The sequence below is a fragment of the Ailuropoda melanoleuca genome, chromosome 3 (assembly GCF_002007445.2).
Source record: "Ailuropoda melanoleuca isolate Jingjing chromosome 3, ASM200744v2, whole genome shotgun sequence".
Classification (NCBI taxonomy): Eukaryota; Metazoa; Chordata; class Mammalia; order Carnivora; family Ursidae; genus Ailuropoda; species Ailuropoda melanoleuca.
The window spans coordinates 29,726,567-29,744,923 of NC_048220.1; the positions used below are offsets into that span (position 1 = coordinate 29,726,567).

The following is an 18,357-nucleotide window of genomic DNA, read 5'->3' on the forward strand; positions in this document are numbered from 1 at the left end:
GGATAAACTTTAAATCAGTTCTTCCTTACCACATTCAACAAGTTCCTTAGCAATGGAGCAACTTCAGTAACAGTTGTTCTTTCAATTTGCATAATACTGCAAAATTGATAATGAAAATCTATGAACAAGAAATAAGTAAACTTCATTCAGTGCAGTATTTAAAAAGCTAACAGGAATTTTGGACCAACAATTGACTTCTTAGAGAGTATTTCTTAGAGAAGAAAACCCTTTTCTTTAGAATTCAAGTACCATGTCAGGGCTTCACATGAATGAAGGATTTTCTCGACTGTGTTGACTAAGGAGAACCAATAGTTTCTGAATGTGAGAGAAATGAAGATTACTGAATGCCAATGAGATCACAAAAATCCTAAATTGCTCACTTAGAACAGTGTCAGTGCTGAAGTAGGAGAGCAATTTCATGACAGTTACTTCAATCTCAATAACAAAGACATCAGCTTCTGCTGAATAGCATTACGCAGAACAGGAGCAGGATACCCAGCCATAGAATTATTTACGCCATGCTTCAGCTTTGAATAAGCATTGTTTATACCCTTATACAAACATTCACCAAAAGTTGTGTTTGTATTATCTCCAACAAAAGTAGTAAAAACATTTTTAGTAACTTTTTTATATATATACACAATACAACTGCATATATTTAATGTATGTAATTTGATGGATTTGGACATATGCACACACCTGTGAACCATCACCACAGGCAAGGTAATACACGTATCCATCACGTCCAAAGGTTTCCTGTGCCCCTTTGTTTTGTGTGTGTGTGTGTGTGTGTGTGTGTGTGTGATTAACTGTGAACTCGCTGAGAGTCTGCATAAATTCGCTGCTATTTTTGAGGTCTTATCTGGAAGAGATTCTACTCACAATGGCCTTATCAGCACTCCTTTTTTACAAGAAAAATACTGCCCAAGGGAAAAGCTGTTTCTGCATTGAGATTGCTTGCATTGTGGCTATGCCATAAAGTGAGATGTTTACATATTTGATTACCTCTGTAATGCTAAATGGAGCTTTCACATTTTTATTATAGCAGTAGAATTCATTCTACCACTTGAAATTTGCTTGCAATTTTGTTTTTGTTTAGTTTTGTTTATTTGATTGTTTTTGTTTGCAATTTTGGAACTTGAAAACAGTCTCAGTAGTCGTACCTTCAGATGGTTATTTGAGCTGAAAGAGTGATCATGATATACAATGTGGAAGGCCATAACATTTCTGCTGCAATTATTTTATCATTTGCACCTGAATTTTTCTTAATAAAAAAATCTGTTTATCACTTTCCTTAACACTAGTTAAGTAAATCCTACATCTCTTATGCGTAGCTGTGAACAAATGCTGGTTTATATCTGTCTTACCACCATTTTTAAAAAATATTAAATGAACAATCACACGCCGCGGAAAGCTACAAAAGGAATTTTTCCTTGTTTAATAAATGACTACTGCTCAGAAAGTTCAGCACAAAATTTATGCTTGCTATTGGTTTTGGGGGTGGGTTCAAATAGACAGAAATTTAAAAAATAGATAATAGAAACTACAAGAGTCAAAGAGATTGAATTTGAAGATCTCACTGCTGCAACAGTGCACCCGCACACACAAGTTTGACCTCACAACCAACCATAAACAGGGGTCCAAATATTCAAAGGGCTGCACATTTGCAAACTAACATTAAATTGAACTTGAAGTCTGATGCAGAAAAGATGAACTTCATGTTGGCCTGAAAGTGAGAAGTGTGCTTTTAAGCCTTAATCAGCTAGAACTGGTTTTATTGAAGGTCTGGGGAAGCGTGGCGCAAGGGACTGCTGGACTTTCACGAAAAAAAGCACGCAGGAAAGTTAAGGAGACGCAGCTGAGTTGGTGTTGCCACTGGAGCAAGGCTGCTTTTGACTGGCTTAATTTCAAGCTTGGGCTCTGGAGTGAGGGGCTTGCTGATTGGCTGTTGTCTAGGCGAGGGCCGTCACTGATTGGCTTGCTTTCAGCGGCTGGGGGCTGTCCTTGACTTGCTGACTTTCAGAAGCGTGGTTCCCGGGGTGAGAGTTTTGCTGATTGGCTGATTTTCGGAACAAAAATCGTAAGTTATTTCTTATTAATGGTGGTCATTGTTCACGACTTGGAACTTTAGCCAAAGTACAGTATTTTCCTTTCCGGAATATGAAAATAAGTACCTTTATTTTGCAGTTTTCCCCTTTATACTTCCCTCAGTTAAACCTGCAGACCATACGGGATTGTCCAGATCTTTATTTGTATAGATTTGCTTTTCAGTTAGTGCGGCCTTTAATTGATTTAAGTACCAATTACGGTGGAGGGAAAAATAGCTCTGATGCTTGTTTTTGTAATTTAATTAAAAAAAAAAAAAAGCTGAGTACAGGACATTCATGGCATCCTGTCAGGTAGAGAGCTCAGGACAAAATGCAGGATATGTCCTGTATATACAGGCAACTCTGGGGAAAGGGGAGGGTAAAGAAGAATCTCCGTCACCAAAAGAAGGAAATCCAATTCTCATTTCCTTCTAGAAGGAACATTCATTATAGCATACCTGCTTGTTAAAGGAAAATATTGGAAACAACCTAAGAGTCCATCATTGGGGAACTGGTTGGGTAAAGTTTTGCAGATGTATAAAATGGAACACGATGCAGAAGTTAAAAAGGAGGAGTTCTGTGAACTGCTATAAAGACTACCCCATAGTTAAGTTTAAAAAAAGCAAGATGCAGGGGTGCCTGGGTGGCTTAGTTGGTTAGGCGTTTGCCTTCGGCTCAGGTCATGATCCCGGGGTCCTGGGATGGAGCCCCGCATTGGGCTCCCTGCTCAGTGAGGAGCCTGCTTCTCCCTCTCCCTCTCCTCCTGCTCGTGCTTGCGCGCATGCTCACTGGCTTTCTCTCCCTCTCTCTCAAATACATAAAATCTTTAAAAAAGAAATCAAATGTGTAACCTGGGCATGGACAAGAGCCACAGGTTTGGGGGTGTGAACAGGATGTTTTCTGAGCCTGGTTACCCTTCTGCACCACGATGGACCTCTGAGGCTGGCCGACCGGCTGTGTGGGATGTTTCCCATGTCTCCAAGTCTCTTCCACATCACAGAGCACAGGAAGCAGCCTGGGGCTGGAAAAGGAGCAATGTCATCCCACATAGCATATGACCAAGAAACAGAGCTCACAATAAATGCGCTAAATTGCATAGGCAGGCAAAGGAAACAGGAACCACCCTCATTATTTATGGAGAGTTCACTTCCTGGGGCTCTCTGTTGCTGATGGAGATGAAAACCAAGAAGGGCACTCTAGAGCAGCTTTGGGATCTCAGAGCTGGAGGTCTTCTCCGGGGAGAGTCAATCTGCTTTGAGAATAATAGCTTTTTCCTGGCAGACACAGATCTCTGCAGCACAGAATGTATTACAGAGGCAGAGTGTGATAAGAACTTTTGCAAGTAGAGGGGTTGGGAGCAGTAGAACCCACTGTCGCCACTAATCACCATCATCATAGGAGATAATATTTACTGAGCATTTATTGTGGTACGCGGACAGGTGCTTTGCCTGCATTATCATCTCAGTCCTTAGAACAGCCCTGTGAGGTCAGCACGATTATTCCAATTTTACTGAGGAGAAAACTCGTAGACAGAGGTTTAGAATTTCACTCAGGGTCATGTAAGTGGGTGGCCTGGGGCTTGAACTCAAGCTGTCTGTGCTCTTAACCATTCAGTCATACTGCCTCCAACAGAGGGCTTCTCCAATGCAGGCTAAAAACCAATGGAAAGCCTCAAGCAGGGGCGCCTGCGTGGCACAGTGGGTTAAGTGGCCTACTCCTGCTTTCAGCTCAGGTTATGATCTCGGGGTCCTGGGATTGAGCCCCATGTCAGGCTCCAGGCTTAGTGAGGAGTCTGTTTCAGGATTCTCTCTCCCTCGGCCCTTTCCCCCGCCACCAACTCCACCCCCTGCCCACTCATGCCTTCTCTCTCTAAAATAAATAAATAAATCTTAAAAAATTTTAAAAATACAAAAAAATTTTTTAAAAATACAAGCATCAAGCATTCATTGAGCACCTGCTATGTGCCTGGGGCTGGGAGAGGTGCCGTGGGAAACATTTGGTATTTGAGTGCTAGCATGACTCTAGGAATGTGATTTCCTTTAACTGAGGGGAAATTCATATAAAATAAAACTAACCATCTTAGGGGTGCCTGGGTGGTACAGCGGTTAAGTGTCTGCCTTCAGCTCAGGGCGTGATCCCGGAGTTATGGGATCGAGCCCCACATCAGGCCCCTCCGCTGTGAGCCTGCTTCTTCCTCTCCCACTCCACCTGCTTGTGTTCCCTCTCTTGCTGGCTGTGTCTATCTCTGTCGAATAAATAAATAAAATCTTTAAAAAAATTTTTTAAAAAAAACCTAACCATTTTAAATTGACCAATTCAGTGACATTGAGTACACTCACAATGTTGTGTAGACATTGCCTCTATTTAGTTCCAACACATTTTCAAAAAGAAACCCCCTCCCCATTTAGCAGTTCTTCTCCATTTTCCCCTCTTCTCAGCCCCTGTAACCACCAAATCTATGTTCTGTCTCCATGGATTTACCTATTCTGGATGGTTCTTGTAAATTGAATCATATCATATATGACCTTCTGTGTCTGGCTTCTTTCACTTAGTATAATGTTTTCAGAGTTTATCTACGTCGTAATAGGTATCATCACTCCATTCCTTTTTATGACTAAATTATATTCCGTGTATCCATCTGCCACACCCTGTTTATCTGTCCACTCACTGGTGGGCATTTGGGCTATGTCCACACTTTGACTATTGCAAATGTGCTAGGACAGAGAACCGGTTCCAAACTGAGGTTTGGTTGTTCGCTGCTTAAAAATCAAGAGACAAGTGATGGAAGGAAAGGAAGGTGGTTTTATTCTGGAAACTGGCAACCTGAGAAGATGGTAGACTAATGTCTGAAAGACCATCTTCCCTGTCCAGGGGAAGCTGGAGGGCTTGAAAGGGAAAGGGATGGGAAGAGGCCGGGGGGACTGCGTGCAGGAGAAGCAGGTGCCTGGGCGGTGCCTCCTATGTTGACACGACCCTGAACGGACTTGGTGCCATCCATGGCAGCTGTTTCTGAATGTGGTCAGGCCTTACCTTCTGGGAAAGTTTGGTTCTCCACTCCTCCAAACCCGTGGTCCGCAAATCTCAAGGAAAGTAAGTGAGCACTGCTGCACAGTCAGGGGACTTGGGTTAGCAAGCAAGGAACGCATAAGTTCGAAGCAAGTTGACCCTTAGGCCCCGTGCAAGGGCTCCCACACAAGTAGTGCTGCTGGGAACGTGTGTGTACGTGTGTACGTGTGCTTGGAGACCTGCTTTCACTTCTTTGGGGGAGATACCTAGGGATGGAATTGCTGGGTCACATGGTAATTCTATGTTTAACTTTTTGAGGAACCCCCAAATTAGAATGTGCTATTTTGGCATTGGAGTCTTTTCTTGGTACCTTGGCTTTCTCCTATCCAAGAAAAGGAGAGAGCTCCTTTCCAGGGTGATCAAGAGAGATACAGTGTGATGTAGTGAAGATACAGGCTGGCGTAGTTCTGAATCTCTGCTCTGCTGCTCGTTAGAGCATGTGTGTGGCCTAGTTGTAAGCCTCTTTGAGGTGGTTTCCTTATGTGTTGGAAGATGTGTTGGAGATGATCCCATCATCCATCCATCCATTCACTCAGTGAATCTGCTGAGGGCTTATTGTGGTCCAGGTGATGGGGATAGAGTGAGCCTTCATCGAGTTTACAGGAGGAGGACTGGGGGGAGTGGGGAGAACCTAGGAGTGAATTATTTTGCAAAAGGAAGAAACTTTTTAAAAGATTTTATTTTTATTTTTTTATTTTTTAATTTTTTAAAATATTTTGTTTATTTATTCGACAGAGATAGAGACAGCCAGTGAGAGAGGGAACACAAGCAGGGGGAGTGGGAGAGGAAGAAGCGCTCATAGCGGAGGAGCCTGATGTTGGGACTCGATCCCATAACGCCGGGATCACGCCCTGAGCCGAAGGCAGACGCTTAATCGCTGTGCCACCCAGGCGCCCCAAAAGATTTTATTTTTAAATAATCTCTGCGCCCAACATGGGGCTTGAACTTCCAACTCTGCGATCAGGAGTCATATGCCCTACTGACTGAGCCAGCCAGGAGCCGGAAAAGGAAGAGTCTTTTTGTCATGAGAATAATTACTCCCTTTTTTTTTTTTTAGACCTTATGTAAATTCAAGTTAGTTAACATAGTTTGTATTATTAGTTTCGGTGGTAGAATTTAATGATTCATCAGGTGCATATAACACCCAGTGCTCATTACATCAGGTGCCTTCCTTAATGCCCATCACCCAGTTACCCCAGCTCCCAACTCCCTCCCCTCCAGCCACCCTCAGTTTATTTCCTATAATAATCACTCCCTTTAATCACAGATACATCGGAGTGGGACTTCAGCCTATTCACCTCTGTCCCCACAACAAATACAGGGCCTCCAGAAAGAGATACGTCATTTGGGGTTCTGGGGTAGCAGGCAGCAGAAATTGAGCAGCTTGGTTGAGCAGATATTCCTGGAAAAAAAAGATTAGGATAGCTCCCAGAATCGAAAGAATAACTAAACAGTCAGTCTTCTGGGAGGCCAGGTGGGGACAGGTATGTCAGCACCAGCAGCTTGTAGCTCTGCCTTCCCTGGGGCTCTGCCCTCCCTGCCCCTGCTCTGACCTTGTCTCTCACCTGCGGGCTCCCTGCCTGGCTCCCAGGGCCTGACCCCCCCAGCCCTGCTCGGGGCACGTGTGCTGTGACAGGCACTGCCTGTAATTGGAGGTTGGGCTTTGCCCCACTCCAGGGGGTTCGTCACATTACGGTCAGCAGAGGTTTGAATTCTCGTTAGGACAATCTTCTAGCAAATACCAGTTCAAGTGTCTTGAGGAAAAGTGTCTCTGTATGAAGTCACTGTTGGGGCTGAAAGAGCAAAACCCGGCCTGGGTGGACAGTGAAAATCAGCTTGCAGTGCAAGAGAAAGAAGCCAGGAGGACAGAGACGATAAAGCCAGCAGGAAAGCCACCAGGAAGCACTGTTTCTCCCGCAGTCATGCAGAAGCTGTGAAATGTCATAGGGACCTCTCTTTGGGCAACCAGTGCTTTCTGATCTGTGATAGAAGATAAAAGCAAAGACCTCCTTTGCTATTCTCATCGATTATGGAGGACAACCAACTGCTCAGCCGCCCTCACATCACGACAGCTTTCAATCCCCAGTTAACTCTGCTTTTCTCAGTCCCAAGTCCCCAAAGAGCTGCAAGTGCAGTCCTGTGGAGGCCCCACCTCCCGGCGTCAAGTCAAGAAGTCCGATTCCATCAGACCTCAGGCGCAGCCTCGCTCCCGGTGGCCTTGGGATAATGAGGCTTCACGGGCCTTCAGGGGCTGCAATAGAGGACTGTGATTGGCAGGCCCACCAGGACCCTGGGATGGAGGGCTGAAGTTTCCGCAGAAGAAAGTGGAATGCTGTTCTCAGAAAAACATACAAGTATTGGGCAACCAGACCCAGGAGCTGGCTCTTGGAGTAGGTGCTCAATTAATGCTGATTTTTATTATTGAGGTCATACTCTTAGCAAATATCTTATAAAGTTATAGATAATTATACTTAATGATGATTGAACATTTGCTGTGGGCCAGGCATTGCTCGTCTATTTAAATCATTTTTTTTTTTTTTAAGATTTTATTTACTTACTTGTCTCAGAGAGAGATTGAGAGAGAGCAAGCAAGCAGGAGGAGCGGCAGGAAGAGGGAGAAGCAGGCTCCCTGCCGAGCAAGGAACCCAATACTGAACTTGACCCCAGGACTCCGGGAGCATGACCCAAGCCGAAGGCAGACGCTTAACCGACTGAGCCACCCAGGCGCCCCTCGTCTATTTAATTCTTGAAGCAACCTTACACCTATTTCTTAAGGCCCTCCACGCTTTCTAGGACACGCTGTCTGTGCAGGGAGAGTTGTCCAGCATGAAGACTAGAGGCAGGTTGTTCCAGCCCTGGGTGTGCCCTCAGTGACTACTCCAGCCTAGCAGTGTCCCCTGGATCTCTCTAGATCCTTGCGGGGGACTTGTGAAGGCAGAAGTGGCTTCCGGCCCCACACGCATGTGAGGTCAGGACTCACACTCCACTCAGGCAGCAGCAATGGTAACAACAACCATTCAAAGCACTCACAAGTGGCTTTGTTTACTACACACCAGAGACCTTGCTGAGAGTTTTGCACGTATCATCTCATTTGATCAGCAGAGCAGCCCTGGGAGCTTCCTTATTTGACAGATGAGGAAGCTGAGGCCAGGAGATGTTTCTTGCTGAGGTCACATAGTTGGTGAATGACAGAGCCAAGACTCGAACCTAAGTCTATTTAGAGCTCATGTGCTAAAACCACAAGGCTACATGGCTTGAATGACCTGCAACCATCTGGAAACACAGCTTTTGTTTATATTTTTATAATCATTTATGTATGTACTTGTTCATATATATATATATATATATTTATGTTTTAAGGATTTTATTTATTTGACAAAGAGACAAAGAGCACAAGCAGAAGAGCAGCAGAGGGTGAGAGAGAAACAGGCTCCCCGCCAAGCAAGGAGCCCAGTGTGGGGCTTGATCCCAGGACCCTGGGGTCATGACCCGAGCAGAAGGCAGATGCTTATCTGACTGATCCACCTAGGCGCCCCAATATTTTTAATAAATTAACGAATAAAGTGTTTAGCACGGGGCCTGGCACATGAGAGTCATGAATGTTTTGACAGTTACAATGGTGTTCTTGACAAGGATATAAAATCCTATTCTCACCATAACTTTAGGTTACAATTCTCATTTTATCTTCATTGCTCAGTGATGATCAGTTTGCCAAGGCTCTTAGATGATCTCCGTCTTTCCCCCAAATGCCATCTGCCAGATTTCTCTCTCACGCTCTTTCTTTATGTGGCAAACACTTAAGGGCAAGTGCCTAAAAAATAAAAGCATCTCTTGGCAAATTCTTTTGGGAAGGGAAGAGTCCTGTTGTCATGGGGGTAAATAAGTGATCACCCCTAATTCTTCTGTTCGTAATCTCAGGAATCTGGATCTGGGGAGAGAATGGGGGAGTGGAGACCATGATGGTTGTCCCACAGACTGGGGAAAGCCCAGGGTTGTCTCTGTGCCTGAGAGTAGCCAGAAGGGCTCAGAGTATCGTTCTGACCATTGGCATTGCCATCATCATCAGCCCAGCAGCTGGGCCAAAGTGCAGGGTCCTGAGCCCCACGCCAGGCACACTGAGGCCATGTCTCTGGAGGTGGTGCCTGTGAACCTGCATTTAGCATGTCTTCTAGTGAAGAACTATAATCTGATTCTATTATCAAGGAGAAACTGCCTGGGGCGAGGCTGGGGTCACTGTCAGGGGAGCAAGTATGTTTCAGTAGTGCCTTGTGGATAGCTATCTTTTTAGGGGTCTCCTGTTTGGCTCTCACATGTCTTCCCTGCACAACTTTTCATCATGGCCTCACTTGCCTTTTTAACGTCACTTCCTCATTTCACTAGTGCTCTAAGAGTCTGCCTCTGGAGAATGCGGGGGCGGGGGGGAGCCATCACTGTCCCTGCTTCTTCCCCAGATGCAGTTCTGCTCCGAGGCTGCTTGCATAGGAGCTACTGTCCTCCCAGGCCCCTCACCTTTTTTCTTACTTCTTTTGGTCTTGCTGCTGCCCTTTCCTCACAGGGGAGGCAGAGAGGATGCTCCTAGAATGTGAAAGACCCATTTGCCTTATGCAATTCAAGGATGAAATTCATATGAATCAGTTTTTCCTTTGGATTTGAGGCATTGATAATTGTACCTAATTTAGTACCCACTGGATTGAGAGAATTGAAGCCTATTTGTTTATGCCCTTGGCTGACCTTCCCTCCCTTCTTCCTGCTTTTGTTTATTTCTTTTCTCTAGCTGCCATTGCAGGTTTCATTTATCAGTCTGGCTTGCTTTGGGATGCCAGGAGAGGAGGCAGGGCATGAATCTGTGCCTGGCTGGGGGTTTAAGAGGGGGCTCTAGGAGCACTGTAGGAAGAAAGGAATAAATACATATAAAACACCTTGTTATAATTCAACAACAGCAAATAATCCCAATTGAAAAATGAACAAATGATTTAGATACACCTTTCTCCAAGGAAGATACACAAATGGCCGATAAGCCCATGAAAAGATAGTCAACATCATTAACCATTAGGGAAATGCAAATGGAAACCACAATGAGGTACCACTTTGCACCCATCTGGATAGCTTTTGTCAGAAAACCCCAGAAGATAGCAAGTGTTGAAGATGTGGAGAAATTGGAATTCTTGTGCACCGCTGGTGGGAATGTAAAATGGTATAGCAACTGTGGAAAACACTGTGGTGGTTCCTCAGAATTAAGAATGGAATTAACACATGAGCCAATAAGCCCACTTCGGGGTATATACCCAAAAGAACTGAAAGCAAGGACTTGAAGAGATTCTTGTATACCCACATTCCTAGCACTATTCGTCACCATGGTCAGAAGGTGGAAACTATCCAGGTGTCCATTGACAGGTGAACGGATAAACACACTGTGGTATCTACATACCATGGAATGTTACTCAGCCTTTAAAAGGAAGGGAATTCTGGCTCATGCTACAACCTGGATGAATCTTGACATTATGCTAGGTGATATAAGCCAGTAACGGAAGGATACATATTGTATGATTTCGTTTCTGTGAGGTACTTGGGGTAGTCAAATTTATAGAGACAGGAAGTAGAATGGTGGTTGTCAGGACTGGAGGCAATGGGGAAGGGAGGCTTATTTTTAATGGGTATGGAGTTTCAGTTTGGGAAGGTGGGAAGAATGCTGGAGATGGATGGTGGTGACGGTTGCACACAAGTGTCAGTGTAAATTCCCAACACGGGTGCACTAACAGACTCCGGAAGGAGAGCGACTGCTCACAGTTGGACTACTGCTCTTTGTCTTTGTTCAGCAGTTCCGTATCCAGGGATGTGCACTTCCCCTGACTTTCCTCTCTGTCAGGACTTTAGCAGTCGGTCAGTCCTGCAAGCAGTGGTTTTGTCTGAGGGCCAGACAAACAGGAAGTGCCGTGTGGAGAGAGCTGCTGACCTGGGAAATGCCCGGCTCTGGGGCTTTGGCTGCGTGAGGAGAGCAAAGAAGAATTTCTGTCGTGACTACAACGTGAGCTTCTCTGGAGAAACCTGCCCTGGTTGGTTTTCTCCAAGGTCTGGGTTTTTCTAGAAAATTACCTTTTGACTTCCAACCAGGCAGTTTCTGATGCCTCTTGGAGATGTTGTGAACAAATTGCTCACGTTTTTTTCTACCTGATAATCACTCACATGGACCAGTCCCTTAAGTAACTCTGCCTTCCCTACCCCAAAAAGCTTGGGTGTCCAGGATCATTTCATGAAGGAAGGATGGTATAGAAACCACTGTTTTCTGTAAGTCAGAGATTGCATACCATTTCTTGGGTGTTTTGGTTGCCATTATCCATGTACCATCTGTGTTATTATTTACTTAACATTTTTTAAAGTCATTGTTTAAACCTTAGCATTCTCCTAATCAGTTGTTATCTATGAAGTCATGGATTTTATTTTATTTTTATTTATTTTTATTATTTTTTTTATTTTTTGGGTTTTATGTTCCATTATGCACACATGGATTTATACAAATTTTTTTAAAAAGATTTTATTTTTAAGTAATCTCTACACACAATGTAAGACTCGAACCCACAGCCCTGAGATCAAGAGTCGTAGCTCCACAGATTCAAGCCAGCCAGGCATCCCTACACACAGAATTTAAATAAAGGCATAACGAGGGAAAAAATTTGCAGAAATCCTCAGGTATATATACTCTATCTCAGGAGCACAGGCCTAAGTTACGGTGCTCTGAGTAAAGCTGCGGAGGTGGATTCGGTCAGGGGACTGCTGTGGCCAGTGCTGCTTCACCTCTGGGGGCAAACCCAGTTAGAAGGCAGTGTGTTTCTTAGAATCACTCCAGACTCCTATTAGCACTGGGGCATTCTCCCCAAGTTTCTTCCTTCTATTAGGGTGGCTGTTTGCACCCTGCTCCACCACACCCTGGGCCGAGCAAGTCAGCTGACTTGCCTGGTTGCCCTTAGAACTCTGCACGGTGTCCGGTGTCCTCAGCCCCAGAGAGAGCTGGTCAGCTGAGCTAGGGAGTCATAGGCTGCTTTTCTTTGCTAGATGTGTCTCTTAACCTCCTTTTTAAAAAGGTTTATTTAAAAATGTGTTTATTTAAAAATGTGTTTATTGATTTGATTGAGGTACAATGTTTATATCTTAAATGTACAGCTCGATGAATTTTTCTGTGAGTATATACCCATGAAGCTAACTCAAATCAAGGTACAGCCCTGTGCTGTTTGGTACGGGACTTAGCCTCGTAGGGCTATTGAGCAATTGAGGAGTGGCTAGTTNGTCTCTTAACCTCCTTTTTAAAAAGGTTTATTTAAAAATGTGTTTATTTAAAAAATGTGTTTATTGATTTGATTGAGGTACAATGTTTATATCTTAAATGTACAGCTCGATGAATTTTTCTGTGAGTATATACCCATGAAGCTACCACTCAAATCAAGGTACAGCCCTGTGCTGTTTGGTACGGGACTTAGCCTCGTAGGGCTATTGAGCAATTGAGGAGTGGCTAGTTGAGGGTTCCCTGGGCTGGCTTAGTCACTAGGGTGTGCGACTCTTAATCTGGGGGCTGTAGTTTGAGCCCCACGTTGGGTGTAGAGATTACTTAATAAAATTTTAAAAAAATGAAGGGGGGCTACTTGGAAGTGAGATGTGCTATAAGTGTAAAATACATTTTCAACAACTTAGCACAAAAAAGGCATATATATCATTGATAATTTTTAAATAGTAATTAAATGTCCAAATCACAGTATTTTGGATATTAAATAAAAATATATCATTAAAATTAAATTTCACTGGTTTCTTTTTAGCTTTATTTATTTATTTATTTATTTATTTATTTTTAAAGATTTTATTTATTTATTCAACAGAGATAGAAACAGCCAGCGAGAGAGGGAACACAAGCAGGGGGAGTGGGAGAGGAAGAAGCAGGCTCATAGCAGAGGAGCCTGATGTGGGGCTCGATCCCATAACGCCGGAATCACGCCCTGAGCCGAAGGCAGATGCTTAACCGCTGTGCCACCCAGGCGCCCCTCTTTTTAGCTTTTTAAATATGGCTGCTAGAATGTGTTAAAAGACATATATGGCTTGCATTATCTTTTTTTTAGGGACTGCTGGTATGGAACATTCCCAGCACCCTGGAAGTCTCCTTTGTGTTCCTTTCCCATCAGTATCATCCCTACAGGTAACTCTTATCCTGATCCCTATCAGCAGAGCTTCATTTGGCCTGTTCTTGGCCTTCATGTAAATGGAATAATATAGAATGTACTTTTCAGTATCAGGCTTTTTTCATTCAACATTAGATCTGTGAAATCCATTCATGGTCTACCATGTTGAAATGGTTTGTTATTGTTCTGTAGTGTTCTGTGCTATGAATAGGCAACACTTTATTTTGCTCATTCTATTGCTGATGAACACTGGTGTTTTCCCAGGGTTGGGTTATTGTTAATGAAGTTATTGTTAATAAGCTATAATGATTTTGTGTGTGTTCTTGGTGTACATAAACACACACTGCTGTTGGGATAGACCCAGGATAGAAACAGCTGGGTCATGGGGTGGATGCATGCTTTGCTTTAGTAATATCGCATGACGTTTTTCCAAAGTGGTTGTTAGAATTTCCCCTCCCATCAGCTGTGCACAAGTCCCGGTTGTTCCACAGCTTCACTGACATTTGGTATTGTCAGTCCGTTTGATTTTGCCTAGTCTAGTAGAGAGGCAGTCAAATTTTGCATTGAGAATAATTCTTACCATTTTCTTGTCTTGACAAGGTGACAAGACACCCACCCAGAGGATGTGTAGAACATATACACAGGCAAAACAAAGACAATAAAAATACCCATCACCTTAAGTCAACTACTGTTAATCTTTTTGTTCTTTTTTGTTTGTTTGTTTTTAGAAGATTTTATTTATTTATTTGAGAGAGAGAGAGCACAAGCAGGGGGAAGAGTAGAGGGAGAAGCAGACTCCCCACTGAGCAGGGAGCCCGCTGTGAGGCTCGATCTCAGGACCCTGAGATCATGACCTGAGCTGAAATCAAGAGTCAGATGCTTAAGTGACTGAGCCATTCAGGTGCCCCACTATTAACTTTTTTTTTAAAGATTTTTTTTTTTTTTAAGATTTTATTTATTTATTTGACAGAGACAGCCAGCGAGAGAGAGAACACGAGCAGGGGGAGTGGGAGAGGAAGAAGCAGGCTCCCAGCGGAAGAGCCTGATGTGGGGCTTGATCCCAGAATTCTGGGATCACGCCCTGAGCCGAAGGCAGACGCTTAACGACTGCGCCACCCAGGCGCCCCCCCCCCACTATTAGCTTTTGATATATATCCATCCTATACTTATTAGTGTGTATACTGAAAAAAATGGCATCATGCTACAATCATTTTTCTAACAGTTTACCATGTCCATCTTTCCATGTTTACGAACATTCATCTACAGCATAGTTTTTAAAAGCTAAGTGATGTTCCATATTATGGATTTGCCATAATTTGATCAGTCCCCTTATTCTTGAGCCTTTAGGCTATTACCCATTTTTCACTATTACAAACAGTGTTGTAATAAGCACCCTTGCCATTAAATCTTTGTTCTTGTCTTTAAAGTTTTCCAGCAGTGGAGTTGCTCGTTAAAAAGGCTGGCATGCATGTTTTGAAGGCTGCCAGTCTGTCTCCCTGGCAACTCCCTCCCTAGGCTTGACAAGAAAACCCTATCTCTTCTCAGTGAACGACATTTTGAAGGCAAGACAAGAGAATTTTCTCTAGAACACCGAGTTGCTCTTTCCTAGATCTAAAGTGCAGGAGGCACTGGTCTGTTAGTAATGCAGAAGCTCAGGCAGGTCATGTTCCTGTCGCAGAGAGGGAGCTATTGGGGTTCCCAAGGAAGAGAGATCTGGACCATGGAAGGGGAATGTGTATCTGTGAGAGGGCGAGTGCTATCTAGGTGAGTCAGACAGACCAGAGGGATCTCTCAGGTGAGGTCTATAGAAAGGGTCTGGTGAATTACAGATCACTAGGTCTTGACCGCTGCTAGGGCTATAATCCGTATCCTCAACAGCCCCCACTGTTCCCTCCATTTACGTGGGATGTTTACTCTGTGGGAGAGAGAATAAATGTCTGAATAAATTTCTGATTTGAGCACTCCACAGAGAGAGGGGCTTATTGAAGAAGCTGATAGAGCAATTCAAGATGGACACCCCAAGATTCAGGGCAAAGCAGAGCCACTTGAGGCCACAGGTGACCTGCTGTAGCCAGTTCCATCCCCAGCCCCAGGAAACATTCTGCTCTGGGGCCTTTCATGATGGTTAGATTTGCAGGTGATGCTTTTCCAGGGGGTTCGGAAGCCACAGTCAGGAAGTGGTGCTAAAGAGCAAAGAAAGGCAGGTAGCTGCCTGGTGACTACAGAGGGAGGGCTGGTCTGTGTGCCCTTGTGCGGCTCCGCTCAGCACCTTCCAGAGAGACCTGGGACACTCTGAGGGGGGCAGAGTTACCCCATTGCACGTGTGGGGGCCATGGAGGCTGGTAGCTGCCCTTCTGTAGAGTGGGTGATCCAGGAAAATGCGAGAAGCAAGCCGCACGTCTCTTATGACCTGGCCTCATGAGTCACCCACCAGTGCTTACACCATCCATTAGCTGACACTCAAGGGGAGGGGAATTAAATTCCACCTTTTGAAGGGGACAGTGTCATGGATTTATGCACATATTTTAAAACAACAGCAACCAACAGTACATCTCACAGTCTGCACCTCTAGAAAACATTACTGGGAGTGAAGAGAGTTATTAGTTAATAAGTGTTGTTATGAGAACTGATTAGCCGTTGGAAAAAAAACACAACAAGAAAACAGAAACTTAGATTCCTACCTCACATTTTACGCTAAAATAAATTGCAGATAGTTGAAATACTTAAGTGTACAAAAGTATTGGAAGAAAATTTAGATAAATCAAAGTAGGATGGGTATGGGAGTCCTTAATTCTGTCATGTTCAAATTACTGCAAATTCAAGCTTTTAAGGGAAGTGTTGTTGGGTTTATAAGAAATGATTTTCATCGGTTAAAAAAATGAAGAAAGGAGGATATTGAATCATGACATCCAGGCTTAGGCAACACAAGAGAGATGATTAATTGATAGGATCACATGTGAAAATTAGACACATCAGAGGAGAAAAACCAAGCAAAAGTCAAATGAAAGCTGGACAAAATATTTGCCAGTTATAAGATAGATAAGAACTAACTCTTAGTAGAAAGAGCTCGTACAAATTCATGTGGGAAAAAAAAATACTCTAAAACGTGTCCCGAAAGTATGTGTCCTCTGCTGGGTGAGTGGATAGTAAGTGTGCAGGGAGAAGGTTGTGTGTGCAGTGTCTGCACTGCCCACAGATCACTCCACGGGGCCAGGATGCAGGTCGAGTGAGTGTTGATTGCAGCTCTTTATTTCAGTTCCAAAAATGTCTGCAAATTATTTCTGTTCCTCACCCTTCAGTTCTCTCCTCTCTCGCTCAGAGAAAGCTCATTCAGATACTTCCTGTGCAGTTTGTGACCCACAGCTAGATTATGGCCCAAGCAGTGCTGATTTCAGCAAGAAATCCTCTCCACAGCATGAATTGTGTCCCTGTGATGCCCAAAGAGTAAGTTGGAACTGGAAAGTCTGTGCAGCCATTCAGCACCTCCTTCTTATGCCCTTACTATGAATCTGGAGCTCTTCTTCTTCGTCTCCTTCTCCTCCTTCTTCTTCTTCTTCCTCTTCCTTCTTCCTCTCCCTCCTCCCTCCTCCTCCTTCCTCCTCCTCCTCTTCCTCCTCCTCCCTCCTCCTCCCTCCTCCTTCCTCCTTCTTCTTTCTTCCTCCTTCTTCCTCCTTCTTCTTTCTTCTTCTTCTTCTTTTTTTTAAAGACTTTATTCTTTCATTTGAGAGAGAGACTGAGTACGAGTGGGTGGGAAGGGCAGAGGGAGAGGGAGAAGCAGACTCCCCACTGAGCAGGGAACCCATGCGGGACTTGATCCCAGGACTCTGGGATCATGACCTGAGCTGAAGGCAGACACTTAACCAACTGAGCCACCCAGGCACCGCTGGAGCCTTTTTTTTTTCTTCTTTTTTTAATCTGAGTGCACACATGAGGGAGGGTGCAGACAAGAGGCTGGACAAGAAGAAAGGGCATGGCCTGGAGATCCGGGTTCGGGGCCAGCTCTGCTACTTTGCATCTGCGTGACCAGACAGGCCCCCTCCAGCCCTGGGCCTCAGTTGCTCCCTGTGTAAAATGAGTTGGGGGACTAGGTGATCCCCACAGGGTCTTCCAGCTCTAACATCCAAGGACTCAGCTTATTTGCTCTTTTTCACATGTGGGCTCTGATAGCTGTTGAACTTTACATGAGAAAGTTTGGAAGTCCCTTGGAGAGTCCTTCTCAGATTTTGGAACCCATTGAGAGTAAAATAGAAAGTGCTTTAAATTACTGAAGTTGTCCCTCCATTTTCTAAAAAAGATTCCATTCCACTCATTTGGAAAAAGTAAAATTGCAACAGAGTGAAATGACTAAGGAGGCGATAGTTAGGTTAGGTGATAAGTCTGACAAGGTCCCCATCTTCTGATCTGGCCACAGACGTGGGTATGGGAGCCAGGAGGGAACAAGAACTTTAGACTCATTTTCCTGGACATGTGATCGATACAAGGATGGTGTGACATATATGATTCTGGGAGAGAAGGTCTGTGTCCCTAGGTCTTAAACTATCCATGGTGCTGCTAGGCTGAGAGCATGTAGGTCTGAGCAGCCGGCAGCCATCTTTCTTATACATGGAAAGAACCTGATGCAGAATGAGGCCAAGCAGAGGCTACAGAGATGAGAGGTGGAGAGAGTGTCATGGAAAGAGGACATCAAAGAAACAAGAAACAAGAGGGAGATTCAGAGGGGAGTGGGGAGAGAGAGAAAGAGAGAGAAATTCACCTTGAAGCTCAAGCCTTGGTTCCTATAACTTCCCCTTACAGTCTGTAAGCTACCTGACTATCTTCCTAGCTATGTGAGTAAATACATCCTCTCTTTGCTTCAGATAGTTTGAATCTGGAAGTGTCCTGAATAGTGTACTAGTGTATCTCCAGGAAGCTCTTCTTAAATTGTCAGTGTGTTATCCAGAGGGATGACCCATGAAACCGGTAATGTACGTTAGGTTTTCAGATAAGCTGTGACTACTACGTAGCACAGATGCATTTTGACAAAGAAGATAAAGCAAGAGTAT

General features: G+C 44.2%; 1 protein-coding gene across 3 annotated transcripts in view; it reads left to right on the forward strand.

The window, feature by feature from the left end:
- NDFIP1 (Nedd4 family interacting protein 1) overlaps nucleotides 1-18,357 on the forward strand; it is a 110,699-nt gene that overhangs the window by 3,285 nt on the left and 89,057 nt on the right. The window contains exons 1-2 of one of the 3 annotated variants that reach the window (XM_034656183.1): nucleotides 10,972-11,206; nucleotides 13,256-13,332. The exons of 1 other annotated variant lie outside the window; for it this stretch is intronic. In XM_034656183.1, coding sequence (XP_034512074.1) covers nucleotides 10,987-11,206; nucleotides 13,256-13,332 — 297 coding nt within the window. In that variant the 5' untranslated portion in view covers nucleotides 10,972-10,986. Of the gene's footprint in view, nucleotides 1-10,971; nucleotides 11,207-13,255; nucleotides 13,333-18,357 lie in introns of those variants that run through there. One more of the 3 variants, XM_034656184.1, reaches the window with a different exon arrangement.